The sequence below is a fragment of the Castor canadensis genome, chromosome 1, assembly GCF_047511655.1.
Source record: "Castor canadensis chromosome 1, mCasCan1.hap1v2, whole genome shotgun sequence".
Classification (NCBI taxonomy): domain Eukaryota; kingdom Metazoa; phylum Chordata; class Mammalia; order Rodentia; family Castoridae; genus Castor; species Castor canadensis.
In genome coordinates, this window is record NC_133386.1 from 30,080,417 (window position 1) to 30,102,559 (window position 22,143).

The following is a 22,143-nucleotide window of genomic DNA, read 5'->3' on the forward strand; positions in this document are numbered from 1 at the left end:
CTAAGAAGCTGGCTTCTTTTCAGAGACAGAAGGGACTTTATTATTCCTTTGTTTTTCTGGAGCACTTGTTAAGTACAAACAGCTAATGTACTGTAATGGTTATAAAGGTCTAAGGTTAAAGATAATATTGTTATAGATTATTAACCACACTTAATTTAAAAGATGTTTAAAAGAAGAAGGAACTGTAAAATATCTCTCATCTTCACATGCTAATCCATTCTCAAACTTTCTAAATGTAGATCAAAAATATAATTCACCTTAAATAAACTTCAGGTAAAGAGCAAAGAAAGATCTTCATTATGGTAATGAGCTAAAATGTCTGTTCTTAATCAGCACAGTAGTGTTTCTTTAAATCCATTGTCAAACTACCTAATAAGGTAAAATAAATAACCGAATGCTATTTGCAATTTCCAAATAACATCAGTCATTACCAACTGCCCTAGGCTTTTCTACATGATTGAATAATTATCCTTTAATCAGTACAGTAATGAATAACTGCCCTTTGTAAGTTTTGGATATTTAGATCCAACTTTATTTCATTAGATTTATCTCTAAATCAGAACAACCAGCTGTCTCTTATTGAACATAAAGTATGTTTCCATTTTAAAAATTCAAGTCCACAGTGAATGCTCTATGAAAAATTATGGACTTAATTGTTAGTCTGGGCTGTAAGTCCAAAATGCAGAATTGGTTAATGGGAAATTCTTTTCCTGCCCTTGAACTAAATCCAACAGATTTCATCATTAATAAAGAAAAATCCTATAGTTATAAACTTGTTTGCCTTTTGGATGCATGCCAGATCTGAAAAGGGAAAAATCAAACTTAAAACTACCTTGAGTGAAGGTCTGAGGTCACAGAATTCCTTAAACAAACAGATGTGTGTTGTTACAATTTTGGTTGAGAGAATAATATAGTTATAAGTAGAAATAATTTCTTCTTTAAATTCAACAGAAAGTCTGATGAAATGTGAAAATTTTGTCAAATCATATTTGTTGGCATTAGCAAAGGATGGAAGCCTGAAAAAAAATCACAGTATTCTAATAGTGAATATGACATGTCACATGTGTCCACTCAGAATACCTACCTGCCTACAGTCAGTATTTTTGACATGAATAAAATATTCATTCTGAATATTGAAAATTCCTTAGCTAATGGAAAGTCACCATCTGTGTCTTTTCTGCAGGAAACTTTGTTGTGATCATATGGAAATTAGAGCAAAGTCCACCTTGGACTAAAGTTCTACACAGCACCTAACATTTCTGAGTGTGCAAATGGTTTCCATTCATGGCAACTGTAGTCCAATAACTTCAAAACCACCTGCCTACTCCGATCTGTTCTTCTACCTCTGATGTCTTCATAATAAACACTTCTGTGGTTTTGTTTCTGAGCAGTAATCCCACCTTGTTTTTGCCATGATTCACCACAGAAGAACCCTTTCACAGCATGACAAGAGTTTGACAAGTGTCTTCTTACCTACAATATCTCCACTACTTATTAAATGAGGATTCTGAAATCATGCAGTCTCTAAATTAAGGCCAGATATTGATGAGTACAGACTCAAAGAAGATAAGGGTAGATTTTGAACACATGGCTAAGACTGAGACACCAAGGTCACAACATTTAAGGGTCCTGAGAATGAGTACCTCCTTAGAATTTTGCTCCCTAGATGCCTAACTTGCCTTACCCTGGGCCTGGTTTTGCATGGGATACAAATGTTCAGGGAGGCCAAGGATGAAATGGAAAGCCTAACAGGAATTTAAAGAGTGACAAGGATCAGGATTTCAAAGGGTCTGTATACTCACAGAAGGGAGAATCCAACAAGAAGACAAACAAATGCAAGGCACCAAAGGCAAACTACATCTTCTAGACTACATTTCCTGGGATTCATAGTTAGAGATGCTACAGTAGTCTCCCCTCAACCAGTGGGAACATGTGTCAACATGCTCCAAAGCAGCCGAAACTACCAGAATACATGGATCGAACCCCATGTACACTGTTTTATTTTTGTCTACACATACACACCTATGTTAAAATTTAATTCATAAATTAGGTACAGTAAGAGATAACAATCAACAATATAATAATTTTAACAATAAAAGTTATTAAAAATGTAAATTGCTTATTTTTTTATTTTTCCACTTAATATTTTTGGAAAGTATTAATAGAAATAAGAACTAACTCAAACAATGAAAAGTAAAACCACAGAAAAGGGGGGACTACTGTATGCTAAACAAGGAACCAAAAGTAATGAATGTTATCATTTCACCAATTCCTGATGAAAGCACATCTTGGCTGCTTCTTTAAAAAGTCAGTTCAGTGTTAACTTCTTTGTGTCCAAATCGTTTACTTTTTAATAGTCTCCATATTATCGAGCATTTTCCCTTTCTTAACACTATTATCATTATTTGCTTGATATTTGTCTCGTTAAACCTCACGCAAAGGTGTGCAGAAAGCTCACTCAGTGCTGAAATACCAGTTCCTAGCAAAGTGCTGGGACCGAACAGACACGCAATAAACAGTTTTAATGAAATTGAATTGTCTTGGCCCTATTGGCCCAGTTAGAAATAATCATGGTGTTGTGACCATATTTCTCTATTTTCTTTCTCTTCCAAAGCTGAATTTTAAAAAGTAGAGATATTATTTCAGTCTTGCAAACAAATGAGGGCAGAAAAATGTATTTGAACACAATAATAGTAACAAAAATTCTTAACTTCATTTTTCATGTTGATTTCTGAGAATTCTTTTTGCATTCTGGTTTACAAGGCCTTTATCAGATGTATGTTTGCAAGTATTTGTGGCTTGTCTTTTCAACAGTGTCCAAGAAGTTATTAATTTTATGAAATGTAAATTATCTTTTCTTTGCTCTATGGATTGCGATTTTAGTGTCATATCTATAAAATCTTTATTTGCCCAAAGTCAAAAAGATTTATGTTTTTCTCTTAAAGTTTTTAGTTTTTGTTTTATGTGAAAGTTTATAATTCATTTTGCATTAATTTTGGACGAGTTATGAAATTTTTTGCCTATAGATATCCAGTTTTCCCATCACATTCTGGTGAAAAGCTATTAATTCTCCATTCAATTGTCTTTGCACTTTTATCAAAAAGCAGTTTTCTGTTTTGTATGAGTCTACTTTTGGAGATTTCTGTTTCATTACTCTGGGTATTTATCCTTTGTCAATACTGTACATTTTTGGTTTTCATTGTTGTACTTTGGAAGTGTTGAAATCAGGCTGAGTTGTCAAATTTGTTTTTTTTTTTAAATAATGTCTATTATTTGTACAAAGTAAGGGGTTTTATTGTGATATTTTCAAACATGCAAATAACATATTTAATCATTTTGTCTGTTCTAATTGCTTTACTTTTCCCTGTAATTATCAATCAACTTGATAACTTCTCTCAAAAGTTTATTGCAATTTTGGTCTCTCTTAAGCTTTCTTTTAAACTTTGAAACTTGTGTCAAATATGTAGAGAAAGTATAATTCTAGTAAGAATACAGAAAATTTTAGATAATGGAAAAATGCAATGGATTTTAAATGTGCACTGGTCAGAGATATTAAACTTCCCACTACTGATCCAATAAATCCTAGGAATGTAGGAACGCTGACTGGCTAGAGCTACTGATGACTCAAAGGACTGAGAAGCTATGAAGGCTCTCCAGCATAAAGGAAGTACTGCCAATCATACACAAAGAAGGTAAGATTACAACTTTATTTTTGTCAAGTTTTTTACAAAATAAAGAATGAGTCTGGCAAAAAAGGTTCATTTACCCCTATCCATATTTATACATAGAGTCATTCTGAGATTAAAATCTCTTAACTGTTCCGTATCTAAAAGAAGGCTTCTGAAATGCCCAGAGACTCTCATTTTATACAGAGAGACTAACACAGATTAAACATCAGCACAATTATCTGGGCGTTTTCAAGCATGGTTTTGAAATGTTCATTTTCTCCAAGTTATTAAGTTCTGCAAGGCATTTACAAGTATTTCACCTGGGTGAAGGTCTGTACCTGGCTGGCCAGTCAGTCCTGGGAGAGACTCCTGGAGCTGGTAGGTTGAGGTTGAGGATGCGCCGTCAGCTGTGCTGTTTGGCGTCATATATGCGCCATACGTCGATGCTGAATAATATTGAGCATACTGGTTTTGGCCAAAGGCCGTGTATGATGGATAATCCTGAAAAAAATAATTGAAATGTTTGGAAGAGAAATTATTCCCTAGCATGCTCCATACAAACAAACAAAAACAATTAGTGGTAATTTAAAGGTCAGTCTTTGGTTCTATTTGTCTTTTTGTCTACAGCTTTGAGTTATTCTAATGGGTGAGACTATTTTATGGGCATCTTCTATAAGCACATAGTAATGGATCCCCCAATTACCTTTGTAAATCGTGTCAAGTACACAAATTTTAACCTGACTAAAGGTTGCATGTGTTTCATTTTGTTCCCCATAATTGCCAATCCAAGGATTTATGTCATTAGGATCCATCTACTGGAAGAGCAGAGGAAGAGATGGAATTGGTTCATGTTCAGAAAATCAGTTGTGATACAACTCCTAATACTGTCAGATAGGAAGAGTTGTGGCCGCCCCTAACAACTTCCACAGGGACATCAGTGTGCATTTTTTTAAAACCATTTCCTTTCTAGGCTACCTTTCTTGGCAAGAGGTATAGAGCAAATAAATGCAGATTACCAGCCTTTCACAATCTACATGCTCCCTGAGGCTTGACTTAAAGACTTCTATGAGGCTTTCAGATATTTAGTTTTCTTCCTTTGTTGCAGACAAAAATGAAAGCATTGGATCAACTTCCCTGACCTACTTTTTTTTAAACCTAGAAACTATTTTTTACATGTTTTTATTAAGATATATTCATTATATGGGGGGATTATTTGCAGTGACAATTTTGATTAGACTTATATTGTACATTAGTTACATTGCCCCCATCATATCTCCCCCTCAGCCCCCTCCCCACACCACTTAGTTGTAAGAGGTTTCTTAGTTCTCTTTCATATAGGTGTATGAAGTCCATCAACCATATATCATCACCTTAATCTCCTTCATTCACCTTCCCTGCTTCCAATAGTACCCCCTTACCCACTCTACCTATAGATCCAAAGATAAACATATACACAAAAACAAACATGATCACATACAAACTCAGATGTAGAACATGTCTGTAACAGTGGAAGTACTCTATGGAACTCGGGGAAAGAGGAAAAGGAAAAGAGAATGATAGAACATCAGTAATATCGCATAAAATAACATAAAGGTAGAGGATATAGGATATGTACTGAAAGCTTTTGAAAAATGGGGGGTGGGAGGTAAAAGGAGAGTAATGAAAGGGGCTGAATGGACCAAAGTAAAGCACACCCACAGAAGGCATACACTGAGACACCCCTTTGAACATCAACTTAAGTATTAATTAAAAACCTGATCTGCTTTTTATTAATAAATCTTAAGAACTTTCAAATGATAAGATGATCCCTCAAAAGCCTTTACATATTAAGATGATGAGTAAGGATTTGTTGTGATAAATAGTGTTTAATATATTTATATGTTTTAGCCCAAAATGTTATCAGTGATGACAAATCCTTGGTCATGATTAAAATCCCCTGTTGTGACAAGTTCTGAAGGGAACAAAGATCTTTGTTTGATGTGGTTTCCAAAAAAACCAGAGGGTTCTCTGTATGTAACTGTGTATTATCAGAAGGGATTAAGTAATATGAAAGAAAACTAAAATTCTAACAGTCTTAATTTCAGGATCTGAAACTCCCCACCATTACTTGTGAGCTAAAGAAAAAAAAAACTCATTGATATTTAAACAAAATTCTTAAAACCACATCTTTCTAATAGCAAACAACTTGCATGGTGCTGATTTTGTATTAAGGAACTGTTTTAAGGGTAAACAGCCTTGCTCTTTTAACCTTCAAAAACTTCTATGTAGTATTATTATGCTTCCATTTTACAACAAAAAGGACTAAGGTACAGAATTTCTAAGTGATTTGCACCCAAATGATCATTTAGCTAGTAAGATTCCAAATTGGAATTGGAACTTGTTGAGTCTAACTCCAGCATCTGTGTGCTGAAGCTCTGTTAGCCTGACAATGCCCTAAGTGGGAAAAGGAGTTACCCATTGGAAAGGTCTCCCATCAGCCTCTGGGGAATATGATGTCATTTGTACTCCAACATATCTACAAGATGTCCCCTTCTCTTCATTTTCACTCTTGTCACCTTTATCTAAGCTACCTCCATTTCTCATTGCAGACAACGTACTTGTTTTATAATTTGCCTCCTAGTTTCCATTTTTGGCTTTCTCCAAAGAACCTGAAGCCGGAGTGATATTTTCAAATTGTGATTACACGATGTTATTTTCCTGCTCATAATCCTTCAATAGCTTCCCATTTCACTTGGTATAGGATCTAAATGCCTTATTTGAATCCACAGCATGAACAGGTGCAATGTGCTTCTCCAACAGTGTTTCTCCACTTTCCCCCTGTGCACTAATTGAGCTCTAGCCTCTATTGAATCTTCCACACCTTGAAGGGCTGACACTTGCATGTCATACTCATGCCCCAGTACTACCTAATCTTAGAAGTCATGGCCTACATCTGGTTTCAAAATTAGAAAAATTAGACTTCTATTAGGATTTTTAATAGGATCTTACTCTCTTCCTTCACACTTTTAAATTTTGTATGTAATTGTTTGTATGTTCATTGGTTTATTGTCTGCTTCTCACTATAGGCTGTTAAGTGACATGAAGCAGGAATGTGGTTCCATCCAGCCCTGCTACCATCCACATGCCCCTAAGAGTACAATTCCTAATTCTTATTAGACACTCAGTATTTGCTAAAAGCATAACCTGGTATGTAAATTAGATTTTATACCAGATGCACCACATTTAAATCCTCTGACATAATTAGATCTGTTTTATGATTCAAACTTTGTAAACAGATTTTCTTCTTTATGCAAGTTCTCTTAAATCCACTCAAGTATAGTGGAGTAGTCTTTTGTCTACACTACCCTTCTGCCCAAGTTATATTTTTATCATTATAGTCATTAGATTCTATTCTCTGTGCATGTTGTTTCATGTCCATTTCTTCAGGAATACTGGGCCCTTCAAGAGAGCTAGAAACAAAGACTTACTATTTTGGAATCTTCAATGCCTAGTCAAGAATTTAATGTACAGCAAGTGCTTAATAAATGCTTGCTATATCAGTAAATAAATTAATGTAATAAAGCTATCAAAAATTCCCATTTTTTTGAGTCAGGGTCTTGCTATGTAGCTCAGACTGGCCTCAAACTCTAAGATTCTCCTGTCTTAGCCTCTTGAGTGCTGGGATTATGGCTGTGTACCACCAAGCCCAACTCAACTTTTTAAATAAAATATGTATAGTGGCTCTGATTTATCAATGTAAGACACCATTACTCTGGTTTCTCTTTCAAATCTCATAAATCTTTCACCTTTTAAGGTATAATTTTGCCAACTAGTGTCAAATTACACAGTTTAATCCTATTGAAATATTTTTGTTTCTCAATGTTTTCATAATGAAAACTTCCTTTTGGCCTTTGTTTATGTTAATAAAACTAAAAGAAGGCAATCAATAGAATTCCTTCAATATAGGCAACGAGCAAGCACTTGTGTGATAACTTACATTTTAAAATGTATAGACCAGGCATGGTGGCACAGGCTTGTAATTCCAACTATGTGAGAAGAAGAGGTGGGATGATTGCAGTCTGAGGACAGCTCCAGGGAATGAGTGTTAGACCCTACTTGAAAAAATAAACTAAAGGGAAAAGACTGGGGTATTCCTCAAGAGGCTAGGCAAGTGAAAGACCCTGACTTCAAACCCCAGTACCACCAATATTAATTTTAAATATATATGTGTCAGAAATTACATTAAAATAAAATATTGTATTGTCTATTCAGAAATCAACTTCCTTTCATTCTCAACTACTCTGCAATGGTTGAAAATCAGGAAATAAGGACAAAAGATTCTGAAGTATCAACATACATCAGGAATTCATCTCTGTGCCAGGCTATTCATTCAGAAACATTCATTCTTGCTCCACACAAATCTCACATGCTGATTTTAAAACTCAGGGAGAAATAAAAAAACATAACTAGGAGGAGGACTAGGGACTACTGGAGGCAGGCCCAGTGAGCAAGGCAAAAAAGCACAGCTAGGAAAGTGGCAATCAAACATTTATTAAAAGAAATCATAGAATAAAATAAAAATTAAATAAAAAAATTAAAAGCCATGGCAGTTCTGGGGGCATCACATTTAGTAACCAATGCATAAAACTGTGTTTATTATAGTTTAACAGGAATGTGTTATAATCAACAATTTTGCCAAATGATTAAAACCACTGATGCTTTCATGTTTAACAACCAACAAATCTAAGATGCCAAGGAACAAGTATCCTAAGCATTCTAGAAAGGTAACTTTTTACTATCCTGAACTGACAACTTAATTTTAAATAAAGAAACCTTATTTTGGGAAAATGTACACATGGAAAGCGTCTTGAAGGTACTCTTCAAAAATCTATAGACATACTGCATAAATACAAAAAGTGTAAATACAAAAATTACTACCTGTTGTGAACCACTGAAATTCGTTGAATTGGAAACCGAGTTATTTGCATAGATAGTAGATGATGGTGCAAAACTAGAACCTAGAGGTAAAGAACAAATTGCACTTTAAAAGTGAAATAAGCCAGGGACAGAAAGACAAATACTGCACAACTCTCACTCATATGTAAAATCTAAATAGTTGATCTCGTAGAAGCTGAGAGTAGACTAGTGTTTACCACAGTCTGGGGTGAATAGTGGGTATAGAAGGGTAAGGAAAGGATAGCCAACAGGTACTACATAATAGTTCAATAGGAGAAATAAGTTCTGATGTGGTACTGCACAATAGGTTGACTACTGATGATAATGTAATTTCCAGAATGCTAGAAGAAAGGATTTTGAGTGTTTCCACAACAAAGAAATCCTGGCTATATTTACTCTGATTTCAACATCATACAATGTATACATGCATCAAAACATTACAAGGTACCCCATAAATATATGTAATGTCAATAAATAAAATTTCCATATAGGCAAAACAAATTTTCCTTGTAAAAGGATAAAAAATTTCACTTGGCAAAAGTCAGTGAAAGAAACAATATTTGAATTTTGTTGTGAGGCAATGTAGTTTGACTTTGAGACATTTATAAGAATATGCACTTATATCTCAGCCTCTCTAAACAGCGAGTAAAACCTTTCCTAAGGAAACAGGAGCACAGGGAAACAGTCTTCACAGGGCTGAAGCTAATATTCCAGAGTGGAGTGTTGAGCAGTGTAGGGAACTCAAGAAGTAAAACATAATACAGCCTGACATTACTTTCAAGAAACTTCTGGAACTTTCAAATTGTACCCACTACATTTGGAGTTAAGCATTTGGATGGGGTTATTAGTTAGGAAATGAACACTAATGCTTGTAGCTAATTCATTTTTGCTCTTTTCTGTCTACTCCTCAGAACAAGAGGTGTGAATTAGGGTTCAGACCCAAGGAAGAACTGTTCACACTGTAAGAATCTAAGTTGTGAAGGTGTAAAACTTAACTACAATGCCTGACATTTATTTAATTAGTTTTTTAACTGGGGGAAAAACAAGTATCAAGTACCACTTTTTTCTTTTTAGGTATATCTTAAGTATTCTACTTGTCAAGGGATAAAATGAAAGGCCACTGATTACCTGTTTCATCCTCTTGTTTTTATTTATTTATTTGTTTGTTTATTTATTCACATGTGCATACATTGTTTGGGTCATTTCTCCACCCTCCTCTTGTTTTGAATGGCAATGTATTATGTAGTTGGCACAACTGACTTGACCCAGAAAAGCCAAAATGAAAGTATTTGGGTAAAAGAATAAAAATGTCTTTATGTTCTCCTTCACTGAAGTTGTGTGGTTCATTATAGCTATAGTATGCATGCAAATAGGTTTCAACTTATATTCTAGGTAAAAAGATACCTGCCATTACAGCCAAAAATGTCTAAGTAAGTATTTCGTTTTAGCCAATTGACTAAAATATCAATATCATTTGGTTCAAATATGTTAATAGAACCCCAAATTTATGACTAACAATATAGACAAAATGACAGATAAAAGCCACTTCTTAATGATTTTACCATGCACCTAAATCGCCTTCTGCAACTCTTACATAAAGATCAAACATAATTTTTAATGGGTGTCAAAAATGAGAAAAAAATTTAAATGATCCTAAATTAAGGATATGGGAATATGATAAATTATACAAATAGTCCTATTGAGAAATATGATATCAATGGAAGAATGAACAAAAAACAGAGGAATAACAAAAAATCTTCAATCACTCAAAACTTAAAAACTGCTAATTCATTTTTAAATACAATCAAAAGAGCATTACATTTTTAAACAACACTGAAAAGAAAATGCTGGTTTCTGCTATGAATCTTTTAAATCACCAATAGTGTGACCACTTGACCTGGTGGATCTGCTTGGGTTGGACTTGGTTTCCTACCTGTGTTATGCAGCTTCAACTTAAGTACTCACAGTTGGTAGGAGTCATTTTTCTCGATGTGTATTCAACTACTTTTATCATGTTTCTTTCTAGCTGTGTTAAGAAATTGCTGTCATGGTAAAACTTGAAACTGTCTTCATGAGCGGATATTTCCAAGTCTCAAGTCAAGCAGTCTCATTCAAAGAACTTGCTCTTATGCAACATGGTTCACATGAGGCCACTTACCTGGCATTTGGTAAGAGTAAGGTGTCTGACCTGGCTGAGGGGTGGAAAACCCCGGGCTGTAACTTAGGCAGCCACTCTGTAATGGGGACTGAGTTTGGGAAAGTCCACTCTCTGTCTTGATGGCTGGCAACATCACACCCAAATCTGTTAGGAAAATGCATATGCAAACCATTTAATTAGTAAGATGATCTTCCTTCTGGCCTATAACTTATATTAGAATGAAAAGCTACTCCTCAGCAGGATTATCTGCTTAAAAACAAAGAGGAAGATTGAAGACATACCATAAGTGGGCAGGCTGTAGGGCTGTCCTGTCTGTGAATAGGCTGTGTAGACGGCTGGCTGCTGCATCCCTGAATACTGAGTCTGGCCTGCATAGGCAGACATTGTTTGAGCTGCTGGTGTAGAAAGAATGTGTGGATAGGGCCTAAATATCAGAAAAATAGCATTACTGTGGCAACAAAGACTGTATATAAATTCAGACAGTTTAGATTCAGTGAAACCCTACAAAATCCAGGAAGTAATCCTCCTCTTTACCCACAATATAATTTTAACAAGATAGGAAAGAAAGAGTTCGAATGTAGGAACCCAGGCTCTGCTACAAACTAGTCTGATGATCTTTGATGAATAAAATTCCTTATGACTATATCTCTCTTATAAAATGAGAAATTTGGTTTAGATGTGGCATCTAAAGTTTCTCCCAGGTCTATTATTCTTGTTTATATTTGAGACAGTACTCTAGTTAATATGTGGATGAGGAAAATGGACCATAGGCCAGTTAGATAATATGCTTGAAGCATATCTACACTCACCATGAGTGCAGTGACTACACAATTTGACTTAAAAGCTCTTCCAGGAATTCACTATCCCAAATTGGAAATCTTAAAAAGAAAATAACGGAGGAGTATTCCTGAAAAGAAATGGAATGCCATTCCTTTCATTGGGAATTTTTTCACATTTTATAGAAAATTCCCAATATACTTAAGGGTATTCTGAATGTAGCAAGATCACACACATGATATTTTAAGTGTATCAGAATCCAGTATCTCAGCAGATCTGGCTGATCCCAAACAAATTCAGATATAGTCCCAATATAGTTGAAATATCTACCAACATCCTCAATAAGGTGAGGGAATTCATTATGAAAATAGTGAAACTTATTCTCCAATAATGTATTTCAACTATGGAATGAATTACGAAGTGCTGATGTTTGTATAAAATGTGATCTCTTTATACTTTCCTTAAGCTAGTCAGTGCTTTGAATGTTTATAAAAATAGTATATTCTGGTTTGAGTCTAGTGTTTTACTCAAAGTATGTAAATATCAGGAGCAAAAGAAATTATCTTGATAACAGTGATGTCTCTACCTCTAATTTATATAAGATATTTACCCTTTTCTTTAATCTATTCGAGTATCTATCAACTGTCTACCTGTAATGGTTTTACATACATAAGTTGTCAATTTGAAGTTATTATATTATGTGAATGCAGACAAATGAACATAACTTCAGAACACTGCTCTAACAAAACAATGTGCTGAGCACTTACTTGGAAGGATACAGTTGTGGGGAATACTGGTGCGCTGACCTGGGGCTGTAACCACTGCTTGTTACTACTGTAAGACACAAACAGCAGAACACAGAAATGGCTTCATAAATGCACTGCACTAGAGTGAATATAACCAATTTAAAGAAACTGCCATGCTCTATGCATGTTTCCAAAATCATTCACTCTCTAAAACTCATTTTCTGAAAATGAGCAGCTGCCTAAACACTCTCTTCAAATTAAATTGTTTCAAGTCTTGTTATAAGACCATGAAACAAACATTCCTCTCACAAATCATTCTATCACTCTTCCATTTTCTCAAGTTAGTAACATTTATATATTTTATATGAGTAAATATTTTATAGTACAATAAAACTGTCATGATATAAAAGTGATGTTTTAAAATTTGCAAACTTTACATGTTAAACTCCAAATATGACAGCAATATATTGGCTCCATATTTATCCTAATTAAAATACAATAAATACTAAGAAAATTCATTCCCTAATTGTAAAATGCTATTGTATTCTATTTCCTTTCATTTCACCAATCAGATGAGTGGTTAAAATGCATATTGTATTCTATTTCCTTTCATTTCACCAATCAGATGAGCGGTTAAAATGCAGAGTCCAAAAATATTCTAGCAATATCTAGAATATGCATAGAAAGAATGAGTGATAACACAATACTTTATTTTTTAAGCATCATCAAATATATTAGCACTTGTATTTACAAGTGTATTTTGAACTATCAGAGATACTACATTTCTGAGAACTTAAAAGTGAAAGTCAGGTTTTTTTAACATTTCATCCAAATATGTATCCCAAACTGGAATATATCCAAGAGTTTGGAAGTTTCCCTTGCCTTTAACCATCTGCCTTGACTAAGACAGATGTATTGCAAATATATGGACTCTAAAGTGTGGAGCCAGGCCCCTTAGAGCCGATCCATACTGGGCAAGCACACAGAGTGTCTTTATTTGGCCATCTGCTGTTCATTCACTTTTCAAAAAGATTAAAGTAGTATACAATGCAGTGCTGGAATTAGTTTAGTCTAATCAATCATAGTTATACATCAAAGTGCTATGCCCTTTCTAAGTTGTTCATAATAATTCTGGAGCTAAACTTTTAGAATTGTAAAAAGTGACAAATAGGTTTAGGTTGCTAACTATTTAATGAAATATGATATATTTCTATATCCAAATGCTATTAAGTACCTTGTGATCTATTGCTTCACAAACATGCAGAATTTAATGTGTTTAAAATGCTATTTTGCCTGTAAGATCAGAGTATGGGGAGCACAGTTTAGTTTTAAAAGTAATAGTTTAGTAAGCATATTTTTTCAAATATTATGAATCATTTTTAAAAATCATCAAATAGGGCTACAGGCATGTGTCCTAAACATTTTTGAGAACCAAGATTTAAGTAAATTTGTTTTATGTAGTTTGAAATAAGTTGACTGATGAATCATTAATTTTCTAATTAATTTCTTTAGAACTTAAAAGAATATTTAATACTTTCAAAGCCATTTAATGAGAACAGACTCTGTCCCATACCCCATGGGTGCCAAATGTATATTACATAATAGTAGTGTTATTCCACAGGAAATTCAGTCTAATTTAGTAATTCATCATAGTGAATATTTTGTTTAGCAGAAATACAATTAAGTGAGGCATAATTTCAGGTTGCTTTGTTTTTTTAAATTTAACTTCATCTTAGTACAGTTAAGATTTAGACTATACATACTAATCAGTAATTCTCCACATTAAAAAATAAAAGGCTTTCCCAAAAAAGACATTGAATAATGAAAAAGAAACAGCAACTTACAGCAGCTTTCATAAGTAAGATAAGGAGCAAAATTCTGTATCTCAGAAAAAATGTAGACATGAACACAGTTTTGAAATATAGGATGTTATCTACTCTCACGAATAAATCTAACAACATTAGGAAAATGCATCATAACACCCAGTGACTTGCTGACATTTCATATGTCTGTATGTTCATTTTCTAAATAGAAGACAAAACCTTTGGTTTGCGAACAAAGATGGTCACAGAAGAAACAAAATTTGGAGAGCCCATGTTTCTTCACTAAAACTTACCCTAAAAAATTTGCAGATAATTGAAAACAACAGCAAAACTGGATTGAAGTGAGTTGTGATTATGTTGATCAAAGTAAACTTATTCCTACAAAGGCAACCTCAACTCCAGGAAGATGTGTGGGAAATCACGCACAAATTTGGAAGACCATTTTTTCCCCATTGTGAGTTAATTAATTGTTGGCATTACTGAAAGCACTCAATTCATTATGATCCATCATTTCTGCCGATAAAAGTAAGCAGAACTGATTATTTTCAAAGTGTCCTCAAACTTAATTCAAGAAAATTTCATGCCCATTATCAGTTTCTCTGAGTATGGTGTCAAACAATTTTAGAGTTTTGTTCTTCTGATACTTTAGATCAGTGACTCTCAATGGAGAAATGTGGGGGTGGGGGAATTTTGCCTGCCTGGAGATATTTTGGGGTGCTACTACTGGGGGATAGTCCTGGCATTTGAGGTAGGTGCAGGACACTGCTGAGAATTTTACAACATGTAGCACATCTCCCTCAGAATGAAAAATTAGCCTGTTTTTAATAGTGCTGCTGGGGGATCCCTGCCCTAGATCATAGATGTCAGACAGAGTTTTTCCTGGTGTTGGACACATTCCATATCTGCAATGTCCAACATGGTAGCCACTAACCAAGTGACAGGCAGCAAACACTTGGAATGTGCCTACTGTGAACAGAAGCAAAATTTTTATTTTACTAAATTTTAATTAACTTAAATTTAGTCACATGTGGCAAGTAACTCCTTCACTGAACTGCATAGGACTGCACAGCCCTAGTATGTTCTTAGAAAGGAAAGTGGGAAAATATCTATAAAGATAACACAAGTGGATTTCAAACAGGAACACTTGTTTAGACCTATTTAATTTTGCATCTTTCCATTCCCAGTATTTCCAGTGGAGTATTAAAGAAAGGATCCTTATCAGCATAGAGCTCTAAGACCCATTTACCACCACTCACCAACTGTGAGGTCTTTTTCTTTTTTGATGGTACTGTGGTTTTGAACTCAGGGCCTCATGCTAGGTAGTCAAGAACTTTACCACTTGAGCCATGCCCCAGCCCTAATTTTCTTTAGTTTTTTTCTTCTTTCAGATAGGGTGTCAGGTTTTTTTTTTTTTTTTACCTGGGGTCTGTCTCAGACCACAATTCTCCTACCTGTGCCTCACCTTTAGCTGGGATTGAAGGCAATCCTCCAGCTTGTTCTTTGAGATAGTGTCTTGGCTGAGCTGGCCGTGAACCACAATCCTTCCAATCTGTGCCTCTGTAGTAGCTGGGGTTATAGGTACAAGCCACCATGCCCAGCATAGCTATGAGGGCTTGACTGTTTAGCAATAACCAGCTCTGACGTCTCTGAGTTTCTCACTATTCTCATCTGTAAAGTGGATCACAGAGCTCTGAAATTCATCCAGAGCTAACATTCTGCAGTTTCTTATTCAGCTTTCAATGAACTTGTATACTTTAAAAGTATGATAGTAAGTACTTAGTAATTCCATTCCTTTCCTGAAAACTCATATACACTTACTCTGCAGAAAGTTTGCAAGAGTTATGGTGAGTGATACAGAATAACAGGTAAATTGGTAAGTGTTGATGTTCTGGGAGGCAGGTGAATTGCTAGAAAGGACATGGGTTAGCACATGGAGTCTATGCAAAGCTGAAGTACTGTCATTTATTTCTGTTTGGGGTACTAATATTTATTGAACGTATGGCAATCACTTCCAATTGGTGTGAAATATACAACTGCATCATCTACGTCCACAAAAATAAAATATTTGCTACAATGACAAATGCTCAAAGTTATACCCCCTCTTTATATATAGAGCATCCCCACATAAAATCCTTGCACGTGATGACATGGATAGGTGTAAAAATATAATAATGCAGAAAAATGGAACCAAATTTAATTGCCATGAATGCTTTTCTAGACTTAATGTCAATCTTTCTAGTATACACATTCCTTCTCATGTTAAAAAATCCTTTTACCAGATGATAAGCCAAACAAAATATTGTAACTTAAAAAGAAGTCTTTAACTAAGTGAACTTAATTTGTGTCCTTTGTGCCCAGCTGGGAGTTATCAGAGATTTACATTTTAAAAGGACTGATGTTTAAAGACACCGGTACTGTTCTCTTTGAAGACAGGACTGCTCTCAGAGGCTGGGTTCTAATGCAATCAGCATGTGTTCTCCTGAAGCCCATTAACCTTTAATACTTGTCACTCAGCTGCTAACACAGGAGGACTTTCTTAAACCCAGGGAGGAAACAAGGTTATTTAGAAGGAATCAAATGGATAGTTTTACATCTAGAATGGTGGGCAGAAAGCAGTTTTTAATGTAATTTAAGTGGGCAAGCTGAAGGAACAAATTCTGCTATTATGGTGTAATGATGAAATTAATTAAGCACTGTATAAAGGAAGCCAGTTCTGCTTATCTTTAATGAGAAAGTCATGAGTTTGTTCCATTGTCAACTGAAAATTCAGTAGAATGATTCCAAATATCATTTCTAAAAATACGTAATTTTAGGACAATTAGTTCTCCAAAACAGTGAGTTTAATGCTAGGTTTATCAAGGTCAAAATTCTAATGGTTTTGATGTTTGTGCTGCTGTTCCCAAGGGGGAGAATGGGCACGGACCCCAGTGCGTACGTAATGAGGCATGAGCTAAAGGCTTTACCTGACCCAGTAAAAGTGTCAAGCGCTCCATCTCCAGTCGTGGTTGTGGTTTCACTGCTGTTCAAGGGCTCTGTTTTGACTGCAAGAAGAGACACTATGTAGAAGAATAAGTACATGTGAGTTTTACTTCTAAATTTTTGAAGACCCAGACTCTTCCACTAGTGATTTTTCTAGTTACTATGGGCATGCAAGAGAAAACTTGAGAAGTCCATGAGGAAAGTTGTGTTAATTTAGTTTCTAAATGGGCATGCATTTATAGAGGATTTATCCCAAAATCCTCTGGCTAAGCTAGTTCTCTGAGTCTGGCTTTTAAAGGCAGTCAACCTTAAAGAGTGAAACGGCAGTATTTATATTTTCATTTTAACTCACTTAAGTACACTCTGATGTAATCGACAGACAGAAAAAGGAATCATCAGTCTGTCTTCACCAAATTTAATCCAAATTATACAAAGGGATTTACTCCTTTATATTTTATCTTCCCAGAAGATATTATTTAAAAAAAAAAAAACAGAGCATATGCAAATACAGAAACCATGAGCTTATTCACATGATGGGTGAAAAATAAGACACTGAAAAATTTTTTTGCTTTAAGAAAAACCAAGAAGCTTTAAAGTGTTGGGCTTTTTATTTTAATGATAAAATTATTTTAATATTATAGAGATAGACATAGAGTCAGAGATGACTTCTATAGCAGCAAGTATGTTGTTTAAAGGTCTCGTAATATGTAATTTCTACTAGAGATAGTGTATTTTGGCAAAATCCTTACTTGGCAAAGAACAGCCTGGCACACATTACAGTCATTATTAGATGCAACAGTGGGACTGTGATAAAGCCTTTACCCATTTGGTCACACCATATTTTCCCTTTGTTGGCAAAGTTCTACTACATATATCACAGCAGTAAGGGAATAAACTAAATTATTTTGTACTTAACACCGCCTGTGTTTCCTGGTCTTAAGTAGAATGGTGCAGTTAAATAACTTAGAAGCAAGCAGGAAACTATAAAGGAGAAACCTGAATACTTGCTAACCATGAATAAGTATGCCAAAAAAGAATAGTGGGGTCCTAAGTACCCATCAACCAAGCAAGTCAGGAATGTTACTCTGTTAGAAAAGCAATTAATTAATGGAGAAACATGCAGTAATGACTATGCTCTTTCCACATGAATGAAATTAACCAGACCCTCAGCAAGCTCAGGGATAATTTAATATCACAACTTAATAATGACATGATTTGCTGGAAGATTCAGAGAACTATAAAGCTTGGAAAGAGAAGGTAAAAACAAAAAGCACTTGAATTACTTGTCCTAACAGAAGAGAAACTCAAGGTTGACCTATTTTTCAGTAGTAACAATAATCTGAGCAGAGTCTAATTATTTGTATAATGACAAATAATGAATTGATGGTTGCTACTTTCAGTAGCAATTTGCAAAATCATTCACATTACAATTATATTCTGTCAATAACAATATATACCACTATGAAAATCATTTACTATTATAAACTATTTATTCTGAATTTGCTATGTGCTAGTCCATGTGAATTTACCTAATCCCAAAACAAACCTGATAGGTACAAATCACCATATTTTATACACAAGGAAACTGCAGTCTGGAGTCTGTGTAAATTCCGGTTCAGAAAATGTTAGAAGTAAGATCTGAACTCAGGTCTTTGGCTTTAACATCCATGATCTTTGCACCATACCAGGCTGCCTTCAGCTATGAAAAAGGTGTATGTCCTGACGGTGGCTCTTGAAAGACAGGAAGTAGCAAGTTTGAAAGTGGATAACAGGACATACATAGAGTATGATAAATCCTAAGCCCTCTTCCAGTGCTCTACAGACACAGATTCATTCGCTCTCCCCCACCAGTTGTAATACTATCAGCTTCAGTTTTCAAATAGGAAACTGAGGAACAAAAAGGTTCAGTCACTTCCTCATAACCACATTGCTAATATGAGCTAGAATTTGAGATCAGGCGGTTACTTGCAGAATCCAGTCTCTGAACCATATTATCTCTTAGGCAGTACCAATTAATCAAGAATTCCTTCCATCTGTATAAAGATAACCCAGATAATGATCTGGATGGAGGTAAAGGTACCCTCTATGAGGCAATGTCTACATTTTACTTCCAACATTTATGACTAAAAGTATAGTCTAAAGTCTTCAGTAAAACTAAAAAGAGACAGTTTCTTAGAACTCCCAAATTCTAATGATGGGTATTTTCCTGTTTAAACATGTCCATAGCTATAAGTAATATTTGCAATAAAGGCTTATTATACTATTAACAATATACTTCACTTGTGAATTGGGGAGGGCACAATGAACTGAACCTGACAAAACTGGTCTAGAAGCCAGACATGAAGATTAGTTTTGCTATTTTAATTCCAACTTCAGAACTTCACTCCTTACAAACAGTATTGGTTTTTATTATAATTTCCTCAGTTCGAAGTTTCAGGAAGTGAAAAGGAGAAAGAAGAAAAGAGAGAGAGAGAGAGAAAGTTTTTGATCTCATTCATTACATTGGTAACATCTTTCATTACAATTATATTTGATGAAATATTCAAATATATTTTTAAACCATATCTTGTTTGTCTTAAGTGAACAAAGTTTAAACAGAGCTTTTTACTTAGTTTCAGAATAGTATCCAAAATCATTACACACCATAAAATAGAAACAAAAGCCCTGTATAGGAGAAAATCACTGAATTTTTTTTCAACAAAATTCTAACTCACAAAATGAAATGTTTTTATTTCAAAAGAAACAATTATAGTTTAATGACCTGTGTTATATAGAAAGAGTTTTGAGGCTTTAATTCTTCTACATGCTCAAAATAAAAGTGAGTCATGGTTCATTTCCCTAAAAGTGGGATAAAATTACATAGCACATTGTATAAAACTATTATGTTAAGAAATGCTTGCATTGTCAGATCCCTGGGTGCTTTTCATACAGCAAAATGGTAGAGTATCTATACAAATACATATGAAGATGATCAGATTTTCCATTTCTTAGCTTTCAGAATACTTGATACCTGGGGACTAAATTTAGATCCTGTGTGATTATTGTCAGGGTTTAGTTATGGCTACTAAATCATTCTCTTCACATCTCAACCTTCATCTCACTCCCCATACACATATTTTCAAAGCAAATTTTATCTAGTTTCTTTAGAACTTTAGAACTTAGTTTCAACATTGTATAGTATTGTTTTTTGGAGAAGTTCCACTTTAGTATCTTAACTCAAGGCTCATGTTTGTTCATTTGTTGAAATGTCAGGCTTCATCCTTGAAAGATGATCCAAGAAATTTATATTTTGCATTTTGTCATCAGAAATCTATCCTTAAACTGGTGTTTACTTACAAATATATATATATACGTACATGTGCATATATATATATATATATATATATATATATAATTATACATTTCCGAATACTGCTTTTTCAACCATGAAAATCACACACAGTGACTTTTGGCAGCTGAACTTCTACAAAGACTCATGGAGAGTTACAGCAAGAAGGTTACAATTTATGACAATACAGGAAGCAATAGACATCACCTACCAGTTTTAATAATAAGTATAACCTATGACTTATGTTTGCCTGAATCAATATATTCACTCAAAAGCCTAAGATTGCCTATGAGTGTCTGTCATTCCTAACTATGCATAAAGAATTTAATTTTGTAAAATAATTTGATGAAGCAATTTATGACTTTCATTCTAAATAGAAAATCTATACAGAATACAGCCACAGTAAGTGGCTCTATTGCATAAATAAATAACATTCAGAAGCAAATTCATCACAAGTGAGTCAACCATTTCAGACTTTAAAAACATAATATAGCTGATCAGAATATCTGATTTTTCATTTTCCCAAACTTGTTTTTGAAGTCTTTTCTTAGAAATCTCCAGGTGGAATCAAACATTTCCCTTTTCTGCTGTGGCCCACCAGGAACACTCATGGCACTCGTTGTTTCCATGCTTATTTCCCTTTGCTTGATGTTTGCTCTCTGAATGGCCAGCACATATTATTTAGTTCAGTAGTTTCCCATTTCCTAGCACCAAGCCTGGGATATGATAGGAACTTGATATGTTTTAATTAAGTGAGAAAGTGAAAATTCACTCCTGTAGACAACTATCCTAAACATTCCCAGTAGATCTAAGTATTTTTGTGTGTGAAAAATAGTTATAGGACTCCTGGCATCATTAAGCAGTTTAGAATCTTGAATTACCTGTATCTGGAAGAAACTGCATACAACTGGCAATGTTCTATCTTATGTGTATGCATATAAATCTCTATCATGGATTGTGCAGAATCTGATCCAATGCCTATTTCTGAATGATCCATGAGCTAAGCATGGTTTTAAATGGCTGAAAACTATCAAAAGAAGATTTTGTGATGGCAAGTTTCATGAAATTAGAGTGTTTATCAATCAAGTTTCACAGTCAGTCTTGTTCAGATATTGTTTATGGCTGCTTTTGTGCAAGAACTGAATAGTTATGACAGTTCCTCTGGTCCACAAAGCCTGGTTATTGATTTATTTGCTAAGGAATGACTACACTTACTCTATTTTCACATTTTAACAATTTTACAAATGATAAAAATTTGAAAGAAAAATCTAGATTCCAATACAAATATGCAGATGTAATTATATAGTTATAATCCTATATAGTTAGGATTAAGATAATATAATGTAATATAAATAAATTAAAATAGTGAAACATAACTTAAGCAATACCATGTAGTATGACAGGGTCTTAAGGTGATGCTATCAACTTATATTAATTAAAACTAAATAATTAAAATTATTCTCAAAGTTACTGGGAAGGTCTTAAAAACCATTAGCTTTTAAGCTTTTGCCTTTTATTAAAATAATTTTATAAACTGATCCAATTCCAACAATAAAACCCAAATTAAAAATAAAATAGTTTATTTTCAATGAGAAAGGTTGTAAGAGCAAATGTGTAGTTTGTGTTATAAACACCCACCATAAAAAGTCACTAAAATGTCCTGGAGGTGTGACTCAAGTAGTAATACCTAGCAAGTACAAGGCCCTGAGCTCAAACCCTACTATCAACA

General features: G+C 34.3%; 1 protein-coding gene across 15 annotated transcripts in view; it reads right to left on the reverse strand.

Moving 5' to 3' along the window:
* Positions 1-22,143, reverse strand: part of Eya4 (EYA transcriptional coactivator and phosphatase 4) — a 289,205-nt gene that overhangs the window by 39,981 nt on the left and 227,081 nt on the right. For 8 of the 15 annotated variants that reach the window (XM_074074293.1, XM_074074278.1, XM_074074266.1 and 5 more), the window contains 6 exons: positions 17,071-17,163; positions 12,306-12,372; positions 11,043-11,185; positions 10,762-10,905; positions 8,586-8,665; positions 3,989-4,169 (listed from right to left, as the gene is read on the reverse strand). In XM_074074293.1, the coding sequence (XP_073930394.1) occupies positions 3,989-4,169; positions 8,586-8,665; positions 10,762-10,905; positions 11,043-11,185; positions 12,306-12,372; positions 17,071-17,163 (708 nt within the window). The remainder of the gene's footprint in view (positions 1-3,988; positions 4,170-8,585; positions 8,666-10,761; positions 10,906-11,042; positions 11,186-12,305; positions 12,373-17,070; positions 17,164-22,143) is intronic. The other 7 variants (XM_020165419.2, XM_074074341.1, XM_074074321.1 and 4 more) reach the window with 4 other exon arrangements.